This window comes from Nilaparvata lugens, chromosome 6, assembly GCF_014356525.2.
Source record: "Nilaparvata lugens isolate BPH chromosome 6, ASM1435652v1, whole genome shotgun sequence".
NCBI lineage: Eukaryota > Metazoa > Arthropoda > Insecta > Hemiptera > Delphacidae > Nilaparvata > Nilaparvata lugens.
Window position 1 is genome coordinate 19970559 of NC_052509.1, and position 20423 is coordinate 19990981.

At 33.7% G+C, this 20423-nt stretch overlaps 2 protein-coding genes across 2 annotated transcripts in view; both read right to left on the reverse strand.

The window, feature by feature from the left end:
* The window catches only part of LOC111052781 (PP2C-like domain-containing protein CG9801), a 44199-nt gene extending 34292 nt beyond the window's left edge, over positions 1 to 9907 (reverse strand). The window contains exon 1 of the mRNA XM_039431382.1: positions 9364 to 9907. Coding sequence (XP_039287316.1) covers positions 9364 to 9497 — 134 coding nt within the window. The 5' untranslated portion in view covers positions 9498 to 9907. The remainder of the gene's footprint in view (positions 1 to 9363) is intronic.
* A 2851-nt stretch (positions 9908 to 12758) lies between these two features.
* LOC111052780 (juvenile hormone epoxide hydrolase 2) lies at positions 12759 to 20265 on the reverse strand. Its single transcript, XM_022339562.2, has 6 exons — positions 20071 to 20265; positions 18975 to 19214; positions 18006 to 18307; positions 17164 to 17363; positions 14078 to 14312; positions 12759 to 13446 (listed from the first exon to the last, which is right to left on the reverse strand). Exons 1-6 carry the CDS (start codon positions 20194 to 20196, stop codon positions 13230 to 13232), a joined length of 1320 nt encoding a protein of 439 aa, XP_022195254.2. The 5' UTR covers positions 20197 to 20265; the 3' UTR covers positions 12759 to 13229.
* Between the last annotated feature and the right edge of the window lie 158 nt (positions 20266 to 20423).

A 20423-nucleotide genomic window follows, 5' to 3' on the forward strand; every position in this document is an offset into this window, starting at 1 on the left:
ACTAAACTACTCAATTATAATTTTGCATAAATTCTTAATTTACCAAGGATGGTCATATGCCAATTTTGAATTTTTCAAAATTTCAGTGGATCAAGTTTTCAGTTGTCAAGTTTTTAATAAAAGCCCTGCGGAGCACGGGTTACCTGCAAGTGAATAATAAAAAATGGGGTAGCCAATGTGAAGTAGCTTGTAAACGATTTGACAACAACCATGGAAAGTTATCTACGTCGATCAGTAGTCAATGAAAATGTAATTTAAAATACTGGATGATACCTGGAAAGGTTTGGGTAAATTCATTCTTGTAAACCTTTGGACATGTGATTGGGTTTAATGGAATACTATAGAGATTATTGATGTTTATTGAATGAAATAATAGTTGAATTTCATAATCGACGTATATGAAGTGTAATTGAGTACAGCTAGCACAGTTAAAAACAATATAACATTCATTTCCATATAATACTTGTATCAAATAGTTGATTACAATACAGTAAGTCCGCGGGAAATTACTTCCAAAACGGAGATGGAAATGCTATCTTCAATCATCACAGAACGTACGATAGTAGTATTGTAATTCTGCAATTCGAAACAGGGAAAATGGGTAGTCGCGTGCTGACTGCTATTTGTTAGTAGGTAGGGCATCAAACCTCTCTCTGCTTTTCATCCGTGCTATAAGTATTTTTCCCAGAGATTAGAAAAGGCAAAAAAATCTAGTAAATGAGTTTTAAATAGTAGTAAATGAGTATAAAGTAGTGAAAAAGTGACTAGTCAATAATAATCAATAGTGGATGACTTCACTCTTGATACATTTTATACAGTACTTTTAGCTCAGGAAAACTTTTAATCAGTCAAGAAGCTACTATTTTAAATTATGTATGTTAAGTTTTTTCTTGTTTTCTGTTTAATTTTTTCAATATGTATTTTCTTGTTTAAATTTTTCTTGTTCCCTGTTCAATTTGTGTTGTAAATTTTTAGTTCCATTTAAATGTAATTTTTGGACCAAAATGATTAATTATGGATTATCATTGCTTATGGTACATTAATTTACTATTGTTTATGTTTATGTCATTAAAAATAGTCTCAGAGTCTAGCCATTAATTTTCATTTCACTATAAATCTCACACTATGAAAAACTAAACTTCAGTTCATCCATTGATGAGCCAAGTAGTTCTGAGATTATGAGATCAGTAAAAATTATATAGTCTGCATACACTATCACAAATTGATTTTAAACTAGTTCAAAAGGCTTCCTTCTCTTCAGCCTCCTGGTAAGATCTTCGTTCTGTAGTAGTTGGCTTGCCTCAGGGTTGACATGATGGTGGAGTCTCGACTCATGCCGCATGGCAAATCAACTCATCTCACTGGACACAAATAGAATGCGTATAGATCTCTATGCAAGTCATTGTTTCTGATGTACCAAGGAGCGTTGCCCATATTCCTTAATACTTATTTTGAAATTTCTTTATCATATTGATGTTACTTTTACAGGCACATCCCCATAGTTGGATCCCATACACCCACATTGGATTTAAGATCTAGTTACATAGAATGATCTTGTTTTTCAAAGATAGAATGTATTGGCGACCAAACAACAAATACATTTGTCCATATTTTATATCAAGCTGTTTTCTTTTGATTTTGATGTGCTCCTTCCACTTCAGTTTTGCATCTAATGTCATTCCATGATATTTTGTTGTATGGCCATTCAGATTGATATTGATTGTTTCTGTCACTTTTTGTTGGTAAATTTGATGATCAATGATTTGGATTCATTCAGCTTTATTTTCCACTTTGTTGTCCATTGGCATAGTTGATTTGCAGCTAATTGAAGAGTGTTGGATGTTTCTTCTATAGTGGCGCCTGAAGTTAGAAGCGCAGTGTCGTTAGCAACAGTGATGCCAACACATTGAGGAATATCACAAGTGTGGGATATTACATTACTAGTAGTTCTGTGAACAGTAGACCTCACGCAGTATTCTCATCCACAAGTACCTGATGTCACTTGTTTTAAATGTTAACAAACTGAGTTCACGTTTGAATTTGTATTCCATAAGACGATATAATTCATCTAGTTCCGTAATAATCTTTCTATCTGATGAAAATTAATTTTTTACAATCAAAAATATTATAATTTCTCCAGCATTATTTAGTTCATTTGTTTATTTTTAATCACCTATTGAATTAGTTTTTTCGAATGTGAGAATATTGATACTAATGAGCACGCATAATAATACCATGACCGCAAAACAAAATATTGAAACCAAAAACCTTAAGCTGCGATTAGACCAAAGTTATTAACAAAATGTTAATAACTCAATCCTTATAGATTCTATTAGATTGAACATAACTTATCATACACATGATGAAGATGTGTGTTTGTTAACGTCCGTTCAATCTAATAGAATCTAGGTATAAGGATTAAGTTATTAACATTTTGTTAATGACTTTGGTGTAAACCAAGCTTAAAGATGCATATATCTTTAAGGTCTTTGATTGAAACTATAAACCTTATACAAATACAGTAATAGACTGGCTTCTCCACACATCTGTGTAATCACTTGTCAGCTGATTTATGATGAATAATTCTATAGTCTGATTTTTACTCTAATATTGGCGTATGAAGGAGGCTCCTTTTTCCTTTTATATTATCCTTGAAATGAAAAATTTCCAAAAACCTTGTATATACGTCGACGCGCAATTTAAAAAGGAACATACCTGTCAAATTTCATGAAAATCTATTACCGCGTTTCGCCGTAAATGCGCAACATATGAACATTTAAACATAGAAACATTTAAACATTAAGAGAAATGCCAAACCGTCGACTTGAATCTTAGACCTCACTTCGCTCGGTCAATTATATTATTGGGATAACAATCCCCAATCATGTTGCATCAGTAGAATTTTAAATGTATCAAAATCTATCTTATGTTTTCTCACAATAATAGGATTCTCATTAAAAACACTACAACCAATAGAAACAGGCGATGATCAGTTATTAGAGTTTCGATAACTGCACTTCTGATCTTACAATTGTGACTCATCGTTCTCAAGAATATGTGATATATGCATGTAGAGGTGGCAGGCGTTACTCTATAGTTTGTATAAAATAAGTTGAAACTTGTCCCTCCATCCGAAGAAATTACAGGGTTGCAAATCGTTTAAAATTGCATCTTCCAACGTCATAATTGGATGTAGAATATCATCCCCGATTTCCCAGTAGTGTTAAAAACGTTTCAGGGTTGGAACATTAAAAGGAAATTCAACTTTTCTGAAGAAATTGAAAATTTGTTTTTCTTTTGAATATTACGGTACTACTCTCAGAATCATGGGACGTCGTAATGCGTAAGAATTCTATATCAAAATAACGGGGAGAATGTCTCTTTTCTATTGGTGTCAGGATCACTTTCATCCGGCCTATAGTTATTTTTTAATTAATGATTATTTTCGTCAATGTCGGGACATTTCGAGCAGAAAACATTTAATATTCGACATGCTAAAATGTTTTGTTTATAAAGATAAGTGGGTGGTGAAAGCGAGGAAGTTTCTCAGAAATAGGCTAATTGCAATTATTTTTTCAATTGTCAGTAGTAGTCGGAAGATCGTAATTTGGTCTCAAAGGAATTTTAAAATAGAGGTTGTCATTTTCACTATTTATAATCATGTGGCTTGCAGTCGCTGTATTTTTAAAGCATTCCGTATTTTGTTCTTGATGGTCCCAGCTATTGATAGCATATAGTGGCACACCATTCAACCGCTATCCTTGACTTTGAAACTCCTGAGAGGTTAAAATACGTTCTTCCGACTACTTTTTACAACATAGCCTAGAGTCGATTATGTCGATTAGAGACTGGAAACCATTACTACTAAGTAATTCAAGATATTGAAATGAAGTATTGTTATTATATTAATAAATGTTACGATACACATGATGTAGTCACATCACCAAGTAATACGAAATCAGAGCTTCTATTCATAGACTATCCACGAATTGAGCAGTTTCAACACCGTGCCACTGACACAGAATATTGAATTAGAAACTTAAAAATTTCTATGTATTTCAATGGCTCAACAGCCCATGTAGGGCTTAGGTTTAACAGCTGGTTGCCAGATTCAGCAATGCTGGCCCGCGCAGTATAGTAAAAGGTATGGGCACCTCACCCGCCCCGTAGGCACGAGCCGCCAATGCCTTACAGCAGAGTACATGAAAATTCACAATCCTCAGCCACATAAACCATAATCCTCGATGCATTAGTGAACTCACTACCTGCGTGATAACTCTTATATCCTTCAATATTGGAGAGATTGATATCATTGCATGTCTGGAGCCAAGTATCCGATGAAACTATTATGGACGGTAACCGATTCCAAGAGTTCATATAGGTCAAGAATAGATGTTTATTAATATACTCCTGAAGTTTTGATGAACTATGGTTTTATGGAGCATATCTGTTAGAAAGTAGGAGATGACTTCATCTATATCATTATAGTATATTTCGCACCTAGGGCCGAAAATGGGACTTTTCTGGCTCGAAATCGGTTTTCAAGTCCGAGGCCGTAGGCCGAGGACTAGAAAAGATTGAGAGCCGGAAAAACATTTTTGCCCATGGTGAGAACGTTATTTTTCGCCACACAGGAAAATAAACAATATATATATGAGAATAATTGTCTATTATAAGCACTTCCGAAAGCAAAAGTGGAAGGTCATAGCTCTAGCAAATCTGAGGTAATCTGAATATCAAGATATTGTCCAAGTATTTTTATTTTTTATTCTGATTTGTCTAAATAACCTAAAAGATTATGTTCAATTATGTAAGAGGTTGAGTTTATACTTTTTATTCTTCCAAATGACAATAAGATGATATTATTATAAATGTTTTGATTATAAAGATAAGTGGCTAATATAAAGACAGTGGCTTCTGAGATATTTTCTCAGAAATAGGCTAATTGCAATTATTTTTTTCAATTGTCAGTAGTAGTCGGAAGATCGTATTTTGGTCTCAAAGGAATTTTAAAATAGAGGTTGTCATTTTCACTATTTATAATGTGGCTTGCAGTCGCTGTATTCTTAAAGCATTCCGTATTTTGTTCTTGTTGGTCCCAGCTATTGATAGCATATAGTGGCACAACATTCAACAGCTACCGTATCCTTGACTTTGAAACTCCTGAGAGGTCAAAATACTTCATAATAGAATAATTCCGACTACTTTTTACAACATAGCCTAGAGTCGATTATGTCGATTAGAGACTGGAAACCATTACTACTAAGTAATTCAAGATATTGAAATGAAGTATTGTTATTATATTAATAAATGTTACGATACACATGATGTAGTCACATCACCAAGTAATACGAAATCAGAGCTTCTATTCATAGACTATCCACGAATTGAGCAGTTTCAACACCGTGCCACTGACACAGAATATTGAATTAGAAACTTAACAATTTCTATGTATTTCAATGGCTCAACAGCCCATGTAGGGCTTAGGTCTAACAGCTGGTTGCCAGTTTCATATTCACTCCACTATACAGCAATGCTGGCCCGCGCAGTACAGTAAAAGGTACGGGCACCTCACCCGCCCCGCGGGCACGAGCCGCCAATGCCATACAGCAGAGTACATGAAAATTCACAATCCTCAGCCACATAAACCATAATCCTCGATGCATTAGTGAACTCACTACCTGCGTGATAACTCTTATATCCTTCAATATTGGAGAGATTGATATCATTGCATGTCTGGAGCCAAGTATCCGATGAAACTATTATGGACGTTAACCGTTTCCAAGAGTTCATATAGGTCAAGAATAGATGTTTATTAATATACTCCTGAAGTTTTGATGAACTATGGTTTTATGGAGCATATCTGTTAGAAAGTAGGAGATGACTTCATCTATATCATTATAGTATATTTCGCACCTAGGGCCGAAAATGGGACTTTTCTGGCTCGAAATCGGTTTTCAAGTCCGAGGCCGTAGGCCGAGGACTAGAAAAGATTGAGAGCCGGAAAAACATTTTTGCCCATGGTGAGAACGTTATTTTTCGCCACACAGGAAAATAAACAATATATATATGAGAATAATTGTCTATTATAAGCACTTCCGAAAGCAAAAGTGGAAGGTCATAGCTCTAGCAAATCTGAGGTAATCTGAATATCAAGATATTGTCCAAGTATTTTTATTTTTTATTCTGATTTGTCTAAATAACCTAAAAGATTATGTTCAATTATGTAAGAGGTTGAGTTTATACTTTTTATTCTTCCAAATGACAATAAGATGATATTATTATAAATGTTTTGATTATTGAATGATAAACACAAAGAATGAAAAGTTTTTGATCAGCTGTTTTAGCACACTTGAAATTTGGCCAATCTGAATGTCAACGGAAGTTTAGGTTAGAAGTTCTATCCTACTCTGAAAATAGAATTATTTGAATAGTTTATAATATCTCATATTTTTATTTCATTCATCCAAATAAAATGATAGTATCTTATTGCAAAAACTTTATTTAATTCTAGAAGCATAAACTGATTCCGTTTCATAAACTATTTTGTAAACACGTTCACATCAAATCAGAATCAGCTGACTTCAAGGTTATTTTACAGCCCTAGGGCCGTAAAAATTTTACCGGCCTGGTCAGAAAACAATCACTTTCGGCCTCCATATGACACACGTAAACCAGCTCATTACATCCAAGTGGGGCGAAAACATATTTACATTCCTCCTCCATTACAACTGTAAAGATTTTTCAGATTTATCTAATAGGCCTACTGAAATATGAACTTTGTCACTGTCCACTTCAAATATTGGTATTGAAATTAAACTACATTAGTTTATTGGTTGCTCTGTGACTACACTGAATAGTTGTGAGTAATAATTCAATATGGAGTCATCATAAATACACACACATTCATACAGCAAGAGAAGGAATATAAAGATACATATTATGAAAAAAGAAAAAATATCTTGAACAACCAAGGAATTTGAAATCGAGATTAAGGGAACTCCCAAAACCCATAAACAAGAGTACAAACCTAATAATTTAAAAAGATAATCTTAATGGGAGACTGAGAACCATGTTACAGAAAATTATGAGTGTACAATATATAAAGTAAATTAATTCTTAAAGCAAATCAGAGTCAGCTTCAGCTGGGTATCTTCTTTTAAATGTAAAGAATGTTTTAATTATTCTGAAATGGGAAACCACCAACATTAATACAGTTTCAAGGAAGTTATTTTACAGCATATGAGTAGAGTTATGGCAGTTGAAATGAAATGCCATAGAAGGACGGCTGGAAGAACATTGAGAGATAGGATAAGAAGCGACCGAATCAGAAAGGAAATTGGAATGAAATATATGAAAGAAGTTATATATCAGGATGGTGGGGTCATCTACAGAGGATGGATGATGAAAGAAAAGTAAAACAATATGCAAATATGGTTGTGGGTGGTAGGAGGAAGAGGAGTCCCAAGTACTCGTATGATGAGCACATAAGAAGATTGGGAGAGGAGAGAGCAGAGAGGAAAGACTGTAGGGCAAATGCACAGGCTGGCTGAGGATCGGGTCAACTGGAGGCGGTGGTCAGAGGCTACCCCGACGCTGTGAGGCACAACGGGGCCTCACATAAAGAAGAAGAAGAAAGTTATTTTAGTAGAATTCAACTTAATATATTGTGACACAAGAGTTTATTTCTGTTTCTTGCTTCGAAATAACGGCTTTATCTCTGATAAGTTTAAAGCAATTTTCGATGGAAGCAACCCTTCTTCAAAAGTTTCAATGCTCCATACCCTCTTGGATTCGGAGCAGTGAGATTTGCACGATTTTCAATATAGAACCTCTCAGCATGAGACACTACATAATTGATTTGATATTCTTGTATAGGCTGCTTAACAATTTAATTGATGGCACAAATCAATATATCCATCTCACCAATATCAAGATTTGTTTTTTCAATTTAGAGTCGATCAGAGTAGGTCATTGAACCACTTTTTCTTTCCCATGAACCGTTTGTCTATAGTGAGGTAACGTTATAATGGCAGCCAGGTTAGTATACAACAAAGCAGGTAGCGCTATCCTTTTCTAGCTCCGCAACGTTGCCAGATCGGTTTTTAATAATGTCGAAATATAATTAGTCCACAAAATATTTTATGGAAATTGATTATTGAGAAATATATTTCGTTAACGAATAAAATATCATTTTAAACAAGAATGAATAGTTAATATTAATATTCAGATAGACCGGTATCAGCCATCCTCTAATATGGTAGGCCGTGGCAAGGCCGAGAATCTGCAACGCTTTTCTCCTTTCACCACTGCCATTACTTTCACACATAGCACCACTGCCATAGACCTTACTATAGAGTATCCAATGCTGTTGCAATTTGTGAGGTTGACATGTTCCATTTTTTGGAAAGACAGTGTTCAATTACGCGTGCAGATATCTACAGGTCCTAGTGATCAGCCTATTAGCTTTGTAGAATCGTGACATATATTACAATCAAATAAGTTACCCATGTATATTCAATTAAATTATTGTAAAGTGTTGGTTCTTATTTTTTCATAGTATTATACTTTTCAATTTTTAACCCAGGTATGTTTTATGTATAACTGATTTTCCTGCAAACGTTTCAATAGCATTATAAAACTATTTGCAAAGTGTAATTTAGCAATATAAGCTTTATTACTTAGGCACTTTATTATTCGTATGTGTACTGTTTGTTCAGTTATCTTTAAATTTTATTTCGCTTCTAAATTTATTTTCAATTGTTAATTTTTTTGTTGTCATGACCGGGTTGGTCCAGTGATAAAGAGCGTTACAAACTTTGGTCTGCAAGCACCGCCTGGTTCGTGAGTTCGAATCCCGCCAAAGGCATGGACATTTGATTATCTCATCAATCCACCAACGCACTTACCATTACCTAGGCACTAATGCGTAAAAGGCTAATGTGGGCATCATCCGCCAAAAAAATTAGCTGTTGCTTCCACACATGTTTGTATGAATGAATAAATTATCCAAGTCGACCTTATACAATAAAATAAAACTGAATTATGAGCTATCTTCTTACATATAAATTGTTAGTTTGCTAAATTAATGTTTGTAAATTATTTTGCAGTACTGTACTTGATGAATATCCAATACTATTATAATGTGGGCTATAGTATAGATAGTAGAAAAATTATTTTATGATAGATATAATAATCTTTCATACTGCAGAGTGCAGTGGTCTTCCTTGTAATAAATCAAGGTTGAATAGACCTAACTGTCATAAAGACTCTTTTATTCAAGTCATAGGCTACCTGAAAATCTGTTGATTTGCAAATTGGTGTTAAATAAATGATAAGATGCATATAAAAATAAATACTTACCCACTCAGATACCTCTTGATGAAACTTTCAGACTGCTGGTCGGGTTTTTGGTCTTCAAAATTTCTATTATTTTCACTTTGATTCGACAACTGGCGAATGAATCCAACAACCTTTTGTTTAAATGAAGGCATCATAAGTAACTACAAAATGACATGAGTGTTCCCACGACAGTTATAAATGAACAGACTTTGGCTATCGTAAATTATTGTCAACATTTCTTGACAATTTCACCTATCAATAAAACGTTTTTTGAGTAACAAAAAGTTTTAAAATTTGATGACAGTTACAAATAAAATTGATATAAACTTTTTATAGTTAGACTCTGTGTCACACGTAAATTAAAAACAATATTATGAAAAATAGGTTAACAATTACTGCAGAATGCAGAAGTCTCCTCCCAGGACCTTGCTTGACATACGGAACACGGGAACAGAAACACAAACACACAACTTGTCTGCTGATAGAACAGTTCACAACAAACCATCATTCTCTTTTTTCCACGAGAAGAAATATGAAAATAACCCACGAAGTAACGTTGATAAGGATAAAACTGCACTGCTGTGATCCTTTCTTCCTGTCAAGATATTGCGCATGCTCCGTTCCAATTTTGCAATTGCCAACTCAAAAACTGAAAAATCCCTTTTCCAAAATAAGCGGCAATTTCAAAAATATGTTATTGATGTATAATAATATTATAAATCCATAAAAGTTGTTACTGTTTTACAAAGGTTATCGTTTTTACAATAATGATACAGTAGGCTACTTTAGAGCTTCGTTTGATATATAATTATTTTATTCATTACTTTATTATTACATGCACTTATAATTTTAAATGATTGAGAAAGAAGAGCAGGCGTTCACTTGGGTACTATTAATTATTCTCCTTCTAATTTATTGTATAAAGGCTGGCAAGACATCAATAAAATATTAAAACTTAACAATAATTTATTACTCAAGTTGAAGAAATAACTTGTTCTCTTGCTTCAGATTGAAAATAATATTGATGTACCTAAAACCATCTGATTCTTAATAATTGTATATTATCAAGCTTATCCCATATTAAATACGGTACCTACCATTTCAATATTTTTTTGCCTTCGTCATTTATGTATAATTATCCATACTATTATATGGATACAACAGTTTGAACTAAATTTACTATTATGATAGAAGGTTTTGAACCGCCTTGACGAGCTGAGAAAAATGAGCTGTGGCACGAGAAGATACGATCATTGTGTCAAAAGTTATGAGTGAAATTTTCATCCTTGAGGTGACATTATAAGCGCCTCCCAACTTACTAAGCGCCTCCTAACTAGGAAATCCTGAAATTATGTGCATCTAACGAGCGATTCTGATAGATCATATCAAACAATGAAATCAAAAATATTAATTTGATCAGTTAGGAAGGCCCCGAAAGTTATTACAATAGAAAATTTATTTTTGGCTTTAGAACATATGGTTTTCTATTTTCGCTAGAGCTTCCCTCCCCCTATACTAAATTGAAAAAGTTCTAAGGATTCTTGTTCAGAATTAATAGTACTTTAACATGAAATGTAATTTTTAGTGTATTACTTCAAGTTGTAGAGTGAAAGTAGAGTTTCCAGAAATTTCAAAAATACCTTAAAAAATACAACTTTTTTGAAAATCTGTAGGTCAAAAAACAGAAATCGTTGATTCTTGCGCGTCTTTGATTTTGTAGAGAATGTGGTTTTTGAAATAAAATGGAAAAATTGAAAAAAGACCAAAAATTTTAGGGTTTTTGGGGGTGAAGCCACTCTCTGTCGTGTCAGCAAATTCCAGATTCGAATTCAGCGCCCATACACAAAATATATAAGAGGACACAAACTATGCTGGTGGGATACTGGAATATGAGGCCAATTGGCACAAGAGCTCTCCTGTATGCTGATGATATTGTCCTTATTTTTGCGACACAAGAGAAAAATTACAGCAGTCTGTAACTGAATGGGCAGAGAAGTTGAAATGAGGCAAATTATGCTGAATGTAAAGAAAAGTAAGGTCATGGTTGTGTCGAAGGGAATGAGAGAAAATGTGCAAGTTATGGTGGATGGGGAGGAGATAGAACAGGTGGCGAAGTATGAATACCTTGGTACAGTGTTTTCAGAGGATGGGAAAATAGATAGGGAGGTGCTCAACAGAGTGAGAAAGGGAGCTGCCGCCTATTATGCAACAAAATATTGTATATTTGGAAAAAGAGAACTTGATAAAAAGATTAAGAATCAAATATAACATACAGTTATCGAACCTATCTTGCTGTATGGAAGTGAAAGCTGGCCAATTAAATCATCTCATGAATCATGAAAACAAGATAAGGACAGTGAAAATGAAGTGCCATGGAAAAACGGTTGGAAACACAAGAAGGGATAGAGTAAGGAATACTAGAATAAGGTAAAAAGTGGGCATGAGAGATGTCAGTGAAAGGATAGAAATGAGGCAGTTGGGCTGGTATGGACATGTACAGCGAATGGGGGATAATTGCAAAACAAAACAGTATGTTAATGTGAGAGTGCAAGGAAGGAGAGCAGTGGGACGTCCAAGGTATTCATATGAGGATCGGATGGAGGAGATAGGACAGAGAAGAGGAAAGACTGTTCCAGAGATGAAGGGGATGGTGATGGATAGGGAATCATGTTGGAAATGGACTGAGGCTCCCCCAACGCTTTTAAGGCACACTGGGGAGAGGCAAAGAAGAAGAGAAGAAGAAGAATTCAGCGCCCCAAAATACATATAACACAGAGAAGAAAATTTCTTTCGGGGCTGTTTATTGAAGAACGACCATTCGACTGGACTATATCTTACGACAAAGAACGTGATGTACCTCAGAAAAGTCAAACTCAATTTGTGGAACCATTTGCCGAACATTAAAGGGTGAAGCCAGGAAAGAGCCAAAGCTATAAGACAATGGCTATTCCTTAATGACGCATACGGTAGTGAGATATGGACAAAGAACAAGAATGATGATTCACGAATTCAGAGATAATGTTTCTGCGTAGCATTCAAGACGAGATTGCGTAAAAAATTAAACAATCCGAATTGAGTGCAATGTGCAACTAGCAGAAATTATTAAAAATATAGATTGAATAGGACAAATCACCTGTGTCGTAAGTCACTAAGCGTCTTCCACTATAAGCTTGGAAGTTGCAGTTGGATGGGAAAAGAGACGTCGAAAGACCGAGGAAGCAGTGGACACCGGAACAGGCTTTACAAGTCTAGTCCCTGATGGATGATGATGAATATTAGTGCTTGATTCTATCATATTTTGCGACAGTTCATTTTCTTATTTATTCGTAGTCTATTATGATTATTTACAAAACGTACATTATTGTAATTTATTCCTTGTTGAATTAATTGTTTTAATGATCGAGAAATAAAACTCCTTATCGTACAATAATAGTTTATTGGTAGGGTAACAAAGAATATTTTAATAATTATAAAAAAGATATTATGTTGAAAGTACTTGTCTATCCACTTCTTTGTGAAATTGTAGGATTTCCTGATCAACATTTCTGATAATTTGAGCAGTGGGGTGATTTTCTTTTATTATTTACATTCCATTCTATAAAAATGAAAATATAATCTAGAAAATATTTTTTATTTTTATAACAAGATAATATTAGTATATCAATTCTTGTAATGACATACATGAAACAGAAGTAGCAATCCTCAAGCGCTTGTAGAAATATCCCGTACAATCTTCCAAATTTCTCCTACGACACTGTTATTCATGAATCATTTTTCTCATTAGATTTTTTTAACACTTCAAACTTATAGGACACGAACAATATATATTATGATGATTGTAATGAAACTTTTTTGTACGGTACTTGAGACGTTCTTTAACAATCTTATTATTGTTTAGAATAGTATCTTCTCTGAATTTCACCGAAACCTGAGAATATTTCTTCAGCCATCAGTTGAGGCTCTTCAAACGCAGCAAAATGGCCGCCTCTGGGAGGATCCGTTACACGAGTCAGGTTTACGTACCTCTCTCGCAGAATGAACTCAGGTTGGAAGATCACCTCATGTGGAAATCTGGCACAAATAGTTGGCACTACAACAGGTTGCCTGAAAAACCGTCAAAAAATCATGATAGTTTTTAATTTATGAAATAATTATTTCTCAGTTCGATAAATAAAGATAATTACTTATTATTTTCAATTGAAACACTTGCTTCACCTGTGTACTGAAAGACTATAATATTATATTATTTAACAAAGCTTTATATTTAATTATTGATTCATCATTATCAATCTATCTCAGTGTTTTTATTTAATTATTATAGAAGAATATTCTATTTAGGATATCTGAAACCAATATGCTAAATCATTCATCAATATAAGTTGTAAAAATATAAATAATTTTAACATCATGAAAAGGATTATATGGAAGATAAATTGACAAAATTTTTAGATGAGTTTCCAAACGCGAAGTGATTTAGAAGCTAATAGCTGATTGCTGAGTAAAACTTTTCCCAGAGGCCCAAAGGGTCAGAACGTGTATTTTATCTGAAAGCTTCATTTCTTGTGCTAAGTTTCTATGTATTGTTCAATTTTGTAATAGGCTACAGTAGTTAGAATTGAATAAATACAACCATATTGAAATGAATTTCAATTCTAATGCCATTAATTCTGTGAAGTCTCTTAAGTATTCAATTGAGTTGATAATTTTAAATAGCCTAATTCTATTTATGTATTACCTGTCAAGATCATGCGATGTGCTGTTTAAAGCAAAAGCTTCAGAGTACAATCTCATCGAAGATGTTATAGTTCCCGTCACCCAGTAGATCATAACATTATCGAGTAAATTAGTCAGAGTGAACTTCTCTTCGAGTTTTCCATCAGGAAAGTCTCGGTATTTCTTGTTTGTCCAAGTGGAAAATTTTTCCAGTATATACGCAGCGAGTCCAGCCGGTGAGTCAGTTAATGCCGTTCCTAGAATAATGTTAAAAAATCGAGGGTTGAATTGAACATAACACTATAGTGAAAATTAATTTAATATTAGTATAAATCTTCATAGGGTCTGAATTATATTCATGCAATATTCAAAGCAGGCATATGAACATTAGCACAAACTATGAAATGTTAATAGCTATTAACATAGCCACCTCTAATACAAGGCCGCGGACTACGATATTGCAACGTCGCAGTGTAGGCCTAGAATCTAATACATGATTGGTGAAAAAGATCAGCTGGTATTTTTTTAAATCTTTTTCACCAATCATGTATTAGATTTTAGGCCTACACTGCGACATTGCAATATCGTATGCCGCGGCCTTGTATTAGAGGTGGCTATGCTATTAATCTAGGCTATGATCATTTGAGGCAAACAAACAATAGGGGACAGTAATCAATAACGTTTCAGTTTAAAAGTGCAATTGAAACTTCAAAATAAATAATCCAGTTCAACAATAATTATAAAATTATATAAAATACTTTGTTGAAAAATTATTGAAATGGTGATGATTTTTTATTTTTATTGAACACTTGCAGGCAACCCGTACTCCGTAAGGGTCTAATTAAAAACTTCACAAGCTGAAAACTTGACCTACTGAAATCTTGAAAAATTTCAAATAGGCCTATAACCATCCTCTTTAAATTAAGAATCTATATGCAAAATTTCAAGTTAATCATACCAGTAGTTCAAACGTTCAAATTCATTCGTGAATTTCCTATCCCGTTTAAGCCTTTTCTTTCCTTTATTTTATAGATAAGAGATAAGAAGAGACGTTCAGTTAACTTATAGTTCATCCAATCCCGGTAATTGTTCGAAGCAAAGAGTGCTCTTTAAGAAGCTTTCATCCATATTATTACTTTTTACTTTCCTTGCCCTATTACCATAGGTAAGGAAAGTATTGCTTTCCAAAAAAACCTAAGGTACCCCAATTTCAAGTTTTCTATACGTTTCAAGGTCCTGAATACAAAAACATGATGATACCTCAAGTGTTGATACCTCAATTCCTAATTAACCGATTGACTTGAAATTTCAAATTTAAGCTCCTTATACCATGAGAATCCGACAACAAGAAATTCAATAAAATTCAATTCAAAATGGCGGAGAATGACTAAAAACCATGTTTTTTACGGGTTTTTCGAAAACGGCTCTAACGATTTTCTTCAAATTTATACCCTGGGCAGCTATTTATAAACCCTATCAACTGACATAAGTCTCATTTTTGGGAAAATTGCAGGAGCTCTGTAATATTCTTGAGAAAAACGGATTTTGTTAAATTTTTATAACGATTTTCTCAAAAGCGACTTGACAGGTTTTTTTCAAACTACCCTGTATAGTTATTTATCCGCTCTATCAAATGGCATGAGTCTCCTTTCTGGTAAACAAACAGGGGGCCCACCCCATCCTTGAGAAATGGTTTGTAACCTCCTTCTCGTTCATAAGGTAGGTAGGTAGCAGTTTATTCAAAAGAATACACAGTTGAGATATTTTACTTACTTTTGAAAAATCATCAAATTTAACAATTTACAAAAATGAAAATGTACTCTGAAATAGTTATTTGTGCAACTAGTGCGCAAAGTGACAGTTTGCTGCACCGAAAGAAACGTTTACGCCCGAGCCGTAGGCGAGGGCGGAATGGTTTCTTGAGTGCAGCAGAGGAACTTTGCGCACGTATTTCTAATTAAGTTTTTCCTACAGTTACCATTGAATATGAAAAGTGGGTAATTATGGGTAAAATTGCCTGAAATGCATCAAATGTTTTTCTGTGTAATTTTATTATTGATAAAAACCTTAATTTATTGTCAAATTGAATAAAAATGTTGTCCTTGGTTATAATATATACTTAATAATTTGCGCGTTGTGCTTCGTTGCACCTCTGCTCACTATAGCAGCCCAGTCACTGTTACCAACTTCATTTTGATTTTGCTGCTCTGTTGCTCCTTATAACCTACTAAGTATTTTTGCGTTGCCATGTTGCAAATCTGGAGTGCAGAAAAATTTTTCCCGCACTAGAGCGGAAAAGTGATTCTTTGCGTTCTGTAATCAGTGCAGCAATGGCCACTTTTCAACGTAACTGTAGGAAAACAATATAATACAATAGTATGATCGTAGTTTTAAATATGTAGGCGCCAATTGTCATTATGTTATTCCCTCAAATTATTCTCGTTCAAGAATGAGGCTTGCAGTTCAATGAGCAAGGAAAGTTGTGTGAGTGTACCGTACCACACCAGATTTTTTGACAAGATCTTTGGTCTCTTGATAAAATTTTTAAATATTTTTTTGAATTATAATGCAGCTTTTAAGGGTAAGAATTAAATTTACAATATCGGAGTAATCGGAGGTATTCTAACTTCCACTTTTTCGATAGGACTGACTATATCAAATAAATTAAAAAATATATAATCCACAACTAAAGCAGTGGTTTAAACTCTCACAGCATATTCAGGCTCAACACAAAAAAAATTGTGAGCCTATTGAGATGTATAATGGAGTTAATACAAGTCAAGTCTCTGTAATAATAATTTAACTTGAGGAAGTTCTGTAAACATTCACTTCCGTAGAGTTCTTTAAACTTCCAAGGAAACAATGCCTACATTTAATTGATGTTCTACATATTTGTTGTGCCCTTATAGTGAATATATTCATTGCAGTTCTTTGCAATTGAATACTAACTTTGTTTCTCGATACAGAGATTGTTAGAGTTCAACTGTTTACAATGGTTCTAAAGAAAAATGAGAAGATGTAACTAAACTCTATTTTGATTTGGTTTAAATCACTATAAATGGTACAAATAAGTCGTAAATCCGACATAAGAAAAGTGAAATTGCTCACCAATTGTGTCTGGTTTCGTGGCTTGAAGATGGAAGTATCCAGATTCCAGCATGAGTTCAAAGAAATGCTCCTTTGCAGGATACACTTTGCTGATGAACTTCTCTTCAATAAATAAGCTTGGGTAAATGCTTGCAATCATCTTCTTGAGTTTCTCCAATGGTGAGTTGACAAAGCACATGTTTGAATGGAGACCTAAAACCCTGTAATCAGAATTGGAATGAATGAGTAATAAACTACTGTGTGTACTGAAATAACGTTTGCTATTGAAAATTAATCATTTTTCAATTCAATTTCCAGCGTTTAAGAGTTTGATATTGTCTTAATTGTCAGCAATACTACTAAAGACATTCATTTTTCAGGACTGGGGGAGGGAGCAAAATTCTTACAGTATTATGAGTTAATTTGGGATGAAAAATAAATACTAACTTTGTTTCTCAATACAGAGATGTGTTAGAGTTGAATTGTTTACAATGGTTTCAAATCAAAATGGAAAGATGTAACCATAGAGAAACAATAGCATAGGTAGATATCCCATGGTATAGGGCGTTTATGTCACAACTTTTACTGTTATCTCAAGCCGATAGTCTACGTAGATCTTTCCCGTGGAGCTGTGTGACGTTGGTAGCCTCTCATATTGTGCCGTTCATACATCCTCACCCGGTCAAAACAGTGAAAATTGACAGTAATCGACAATAATCGGCTTGAGGAGATAACAGTAAAATTTGCTATATAAACGCCCTATACAATGGGATATCTACTTACGCTATTTTTTTCTATGATGTAACTAAACTCTATTCTGATTTTGGTTCGAACACTCCTGAACTTGTTGTAGAATAAGTTACCTTTCTGGATAGAGTATCGCCATATTAGCTGCAATGGCTGCCCCCCAGTCACCACCTTGGACATAGTATTTCTGGAATCCGAGCTTCACCATCAAGTCATTCATCATCGCCGCAAAGATGACGGTGTTGTAACCCTTCTCAGTTGGTTTTCCGGAGAACCCATAGCCGGGCAGAGAGGGGGCGATCACTTCGAACACAAAATCTCTGTCTTTCTGTGGAGTTGTGAGCAGCGGAATCAACTCATAGAACTCTCGCACTGATCCAGGCCAACCATGGAGAAGTATCAATGGAACGGTTTTCAACTGAAAAAAATTATTACTTCCACCAATGAATTCAGAAGAAATTTTCGAAAATTTATGATCTGAAATGAGTAATATTCCATAATATGCCTCCAATAGATTCTGTATAATATCATAGAGTAAAGATATTGTTCAAGTATCAGTTTTCTCTGATAATATATAGTGCTGTTAAATCTTTTACGTTTGTGTTTGAATTTTGGTTCAAATATTTTTATTCATATTAAGTCACGTTACACTAAAATTATTTTTTATACCATCAACAAAAATGCATTAATAGCTCCGCCTTTAGTGATTGGTTTTATGTTGTAACAGAAAATTCATATCTGAAATATAAAGAGAACTGTTCTCTTGAATCATCAAACAACATACCTCTTAACCAAATGAATGTTCTACTTCTACTAAGACCCATAAAATCATTTAAAGGATGCAACTCACGTGACAGTTGTATTTTTTATCAACATCATTTAAAAGATATATAGTTCTACTTTAGTGGAATATCCAAATTGATTTTTCACTTTTTGTGCTTAGATTTATGTTTTATCACAGGTTACTCAAAACTTTCCACAACACAGTACGGTAACTACCTGTATAGTATTTATTTGAGATAGCCATAGCTTGAATGCCTTGATAACTGCAAAATAATCAACATATATTTTATAAATAATCATACCTTTGTCTGTTGTGATGGTTTCGCATGAATAAAATGAATTTCCACACTACCAATATTAGTCTTGAACTGGGGAAGAGAATTCAGATATTTTTCTCTCTGACGCCAATTGTATTTATTTCTCCAGAAGTGTATGATGCTTTTCAATTTGTTGGAATTGAAACCGTAGGTGAAGGCTGAGTCGTGCAGAGGTGGAGTCAGTTCTCTGCTCTTATCAAGTCTCTCATTCAAATCTTCTATAACCTTTATAAAATAAATGAGAAGGAACATTATGAGCATAATATGTTGATAGATTATTCACAAAATACGGTACTATAGTTTTTACCAAAATAGTAAGAGATTGTGAGTGCGTAGCCTAGGCATACTACACAAAGATATTAAAATCATGACAACAGTAGTGAACTTTGAATATACGATATACATTTTTATTGCCTAATGTATTATAAAAAACCCTCATCCAGCTTGAAATGAAGTCTTGATATAAATTATAGCATATTTCACAGTGGCTTATTTGGAAATAAAATACAAGTAAAGTTGGTGATGTTTTTTTCTGAATATATTCATGTGATTACTTTTATCAGCGGATTAAGGAGTCTACTCAATCATTACTTAATATTAATCAATTAAGTATTAAAATTATTTATCAGATTGATATGGATCAATATTGGTTGGAAATTGATGATTCATGTGAAAACTAGAAGACTGTTGAAATTTTATTGATGAATTTTTACACAAAACCTGTCCAGTGAATACTGTTGAGAAGTAGAACTGTTGAACTGAATAAAGACGTAACATTTCAATTTGAAACGGTTTCATTTTATTTGAATCCTACCAAATTATGCTTCACACGCCGCAATCATCAGTGTGCATTTTATGCTGTTCAAATCCAAAAGGTTATTAATTTCCATAAACAATTATAGTTCATCTCATCATCCAAGGAAGATCATTCTTCAAAAATTGTTTTTCAATACTCATTCTTTGAATTTTCGGGTTTTTTTCAACCGAAATTTATCAAAGTATGGTAAGCTTACTGTACAACAGAAATAAAAACTTTAATGTTTTGAGAATGTAGATGAAGCGAGTAATCACTTTTACCTACTTGCGTTGGAATGTTGATTTTGAATGGCTCAATTTTTTTTGTCTCACTTTGCCCTTTTTTGTAGATGAGATTGATTTGTGGCATGCTGGTAGGTAGTAATAAATAGTACTGGTATAGCCTAATCATTAACAGCAAGGTCAAGGATTATGAAGTAGGAGGATACCTACATGTTAAGTGTTTCATTCTCAACCTAGTGTATACTATTTAATTATTAATTATAATGATGCTCTTCTAATATGACATAATATATTTACATAAGGACGAATAGAATGTCTTATTCATTCAATACATGTTTGATTCATAAGAACCTTTACCTACCTAAACATATAAATGAAACTATGAAGATTAAACGA

What these genes read in the sequence shown, in the direction of transcription:
- LOC111052780 (XM_022339562.2), bottom strand. Translation starts at nt 20,196, where the DNA reads ATGATTAGGCTATACCAGTACTATTTATTACTACCTACCAGCATGCCA. An exon ending in CACGAAACCAGACACAATTG is followed by an intron (nt 14,313 to 17,163) that starts GTGAGCAATTTC and finishes ACATTATTCTAG; the next exon opens with GAACGGCATTAACTGACTCA. An exon ending in ACATCGCATGATCTTGACAG is followed by an intron (nt 13,447 to 14,077) that starts GTAATACATAAA and finishes ACGGTTTTTCAG; the next exon opens with GCAACCTGTTGTAGTGCCAA.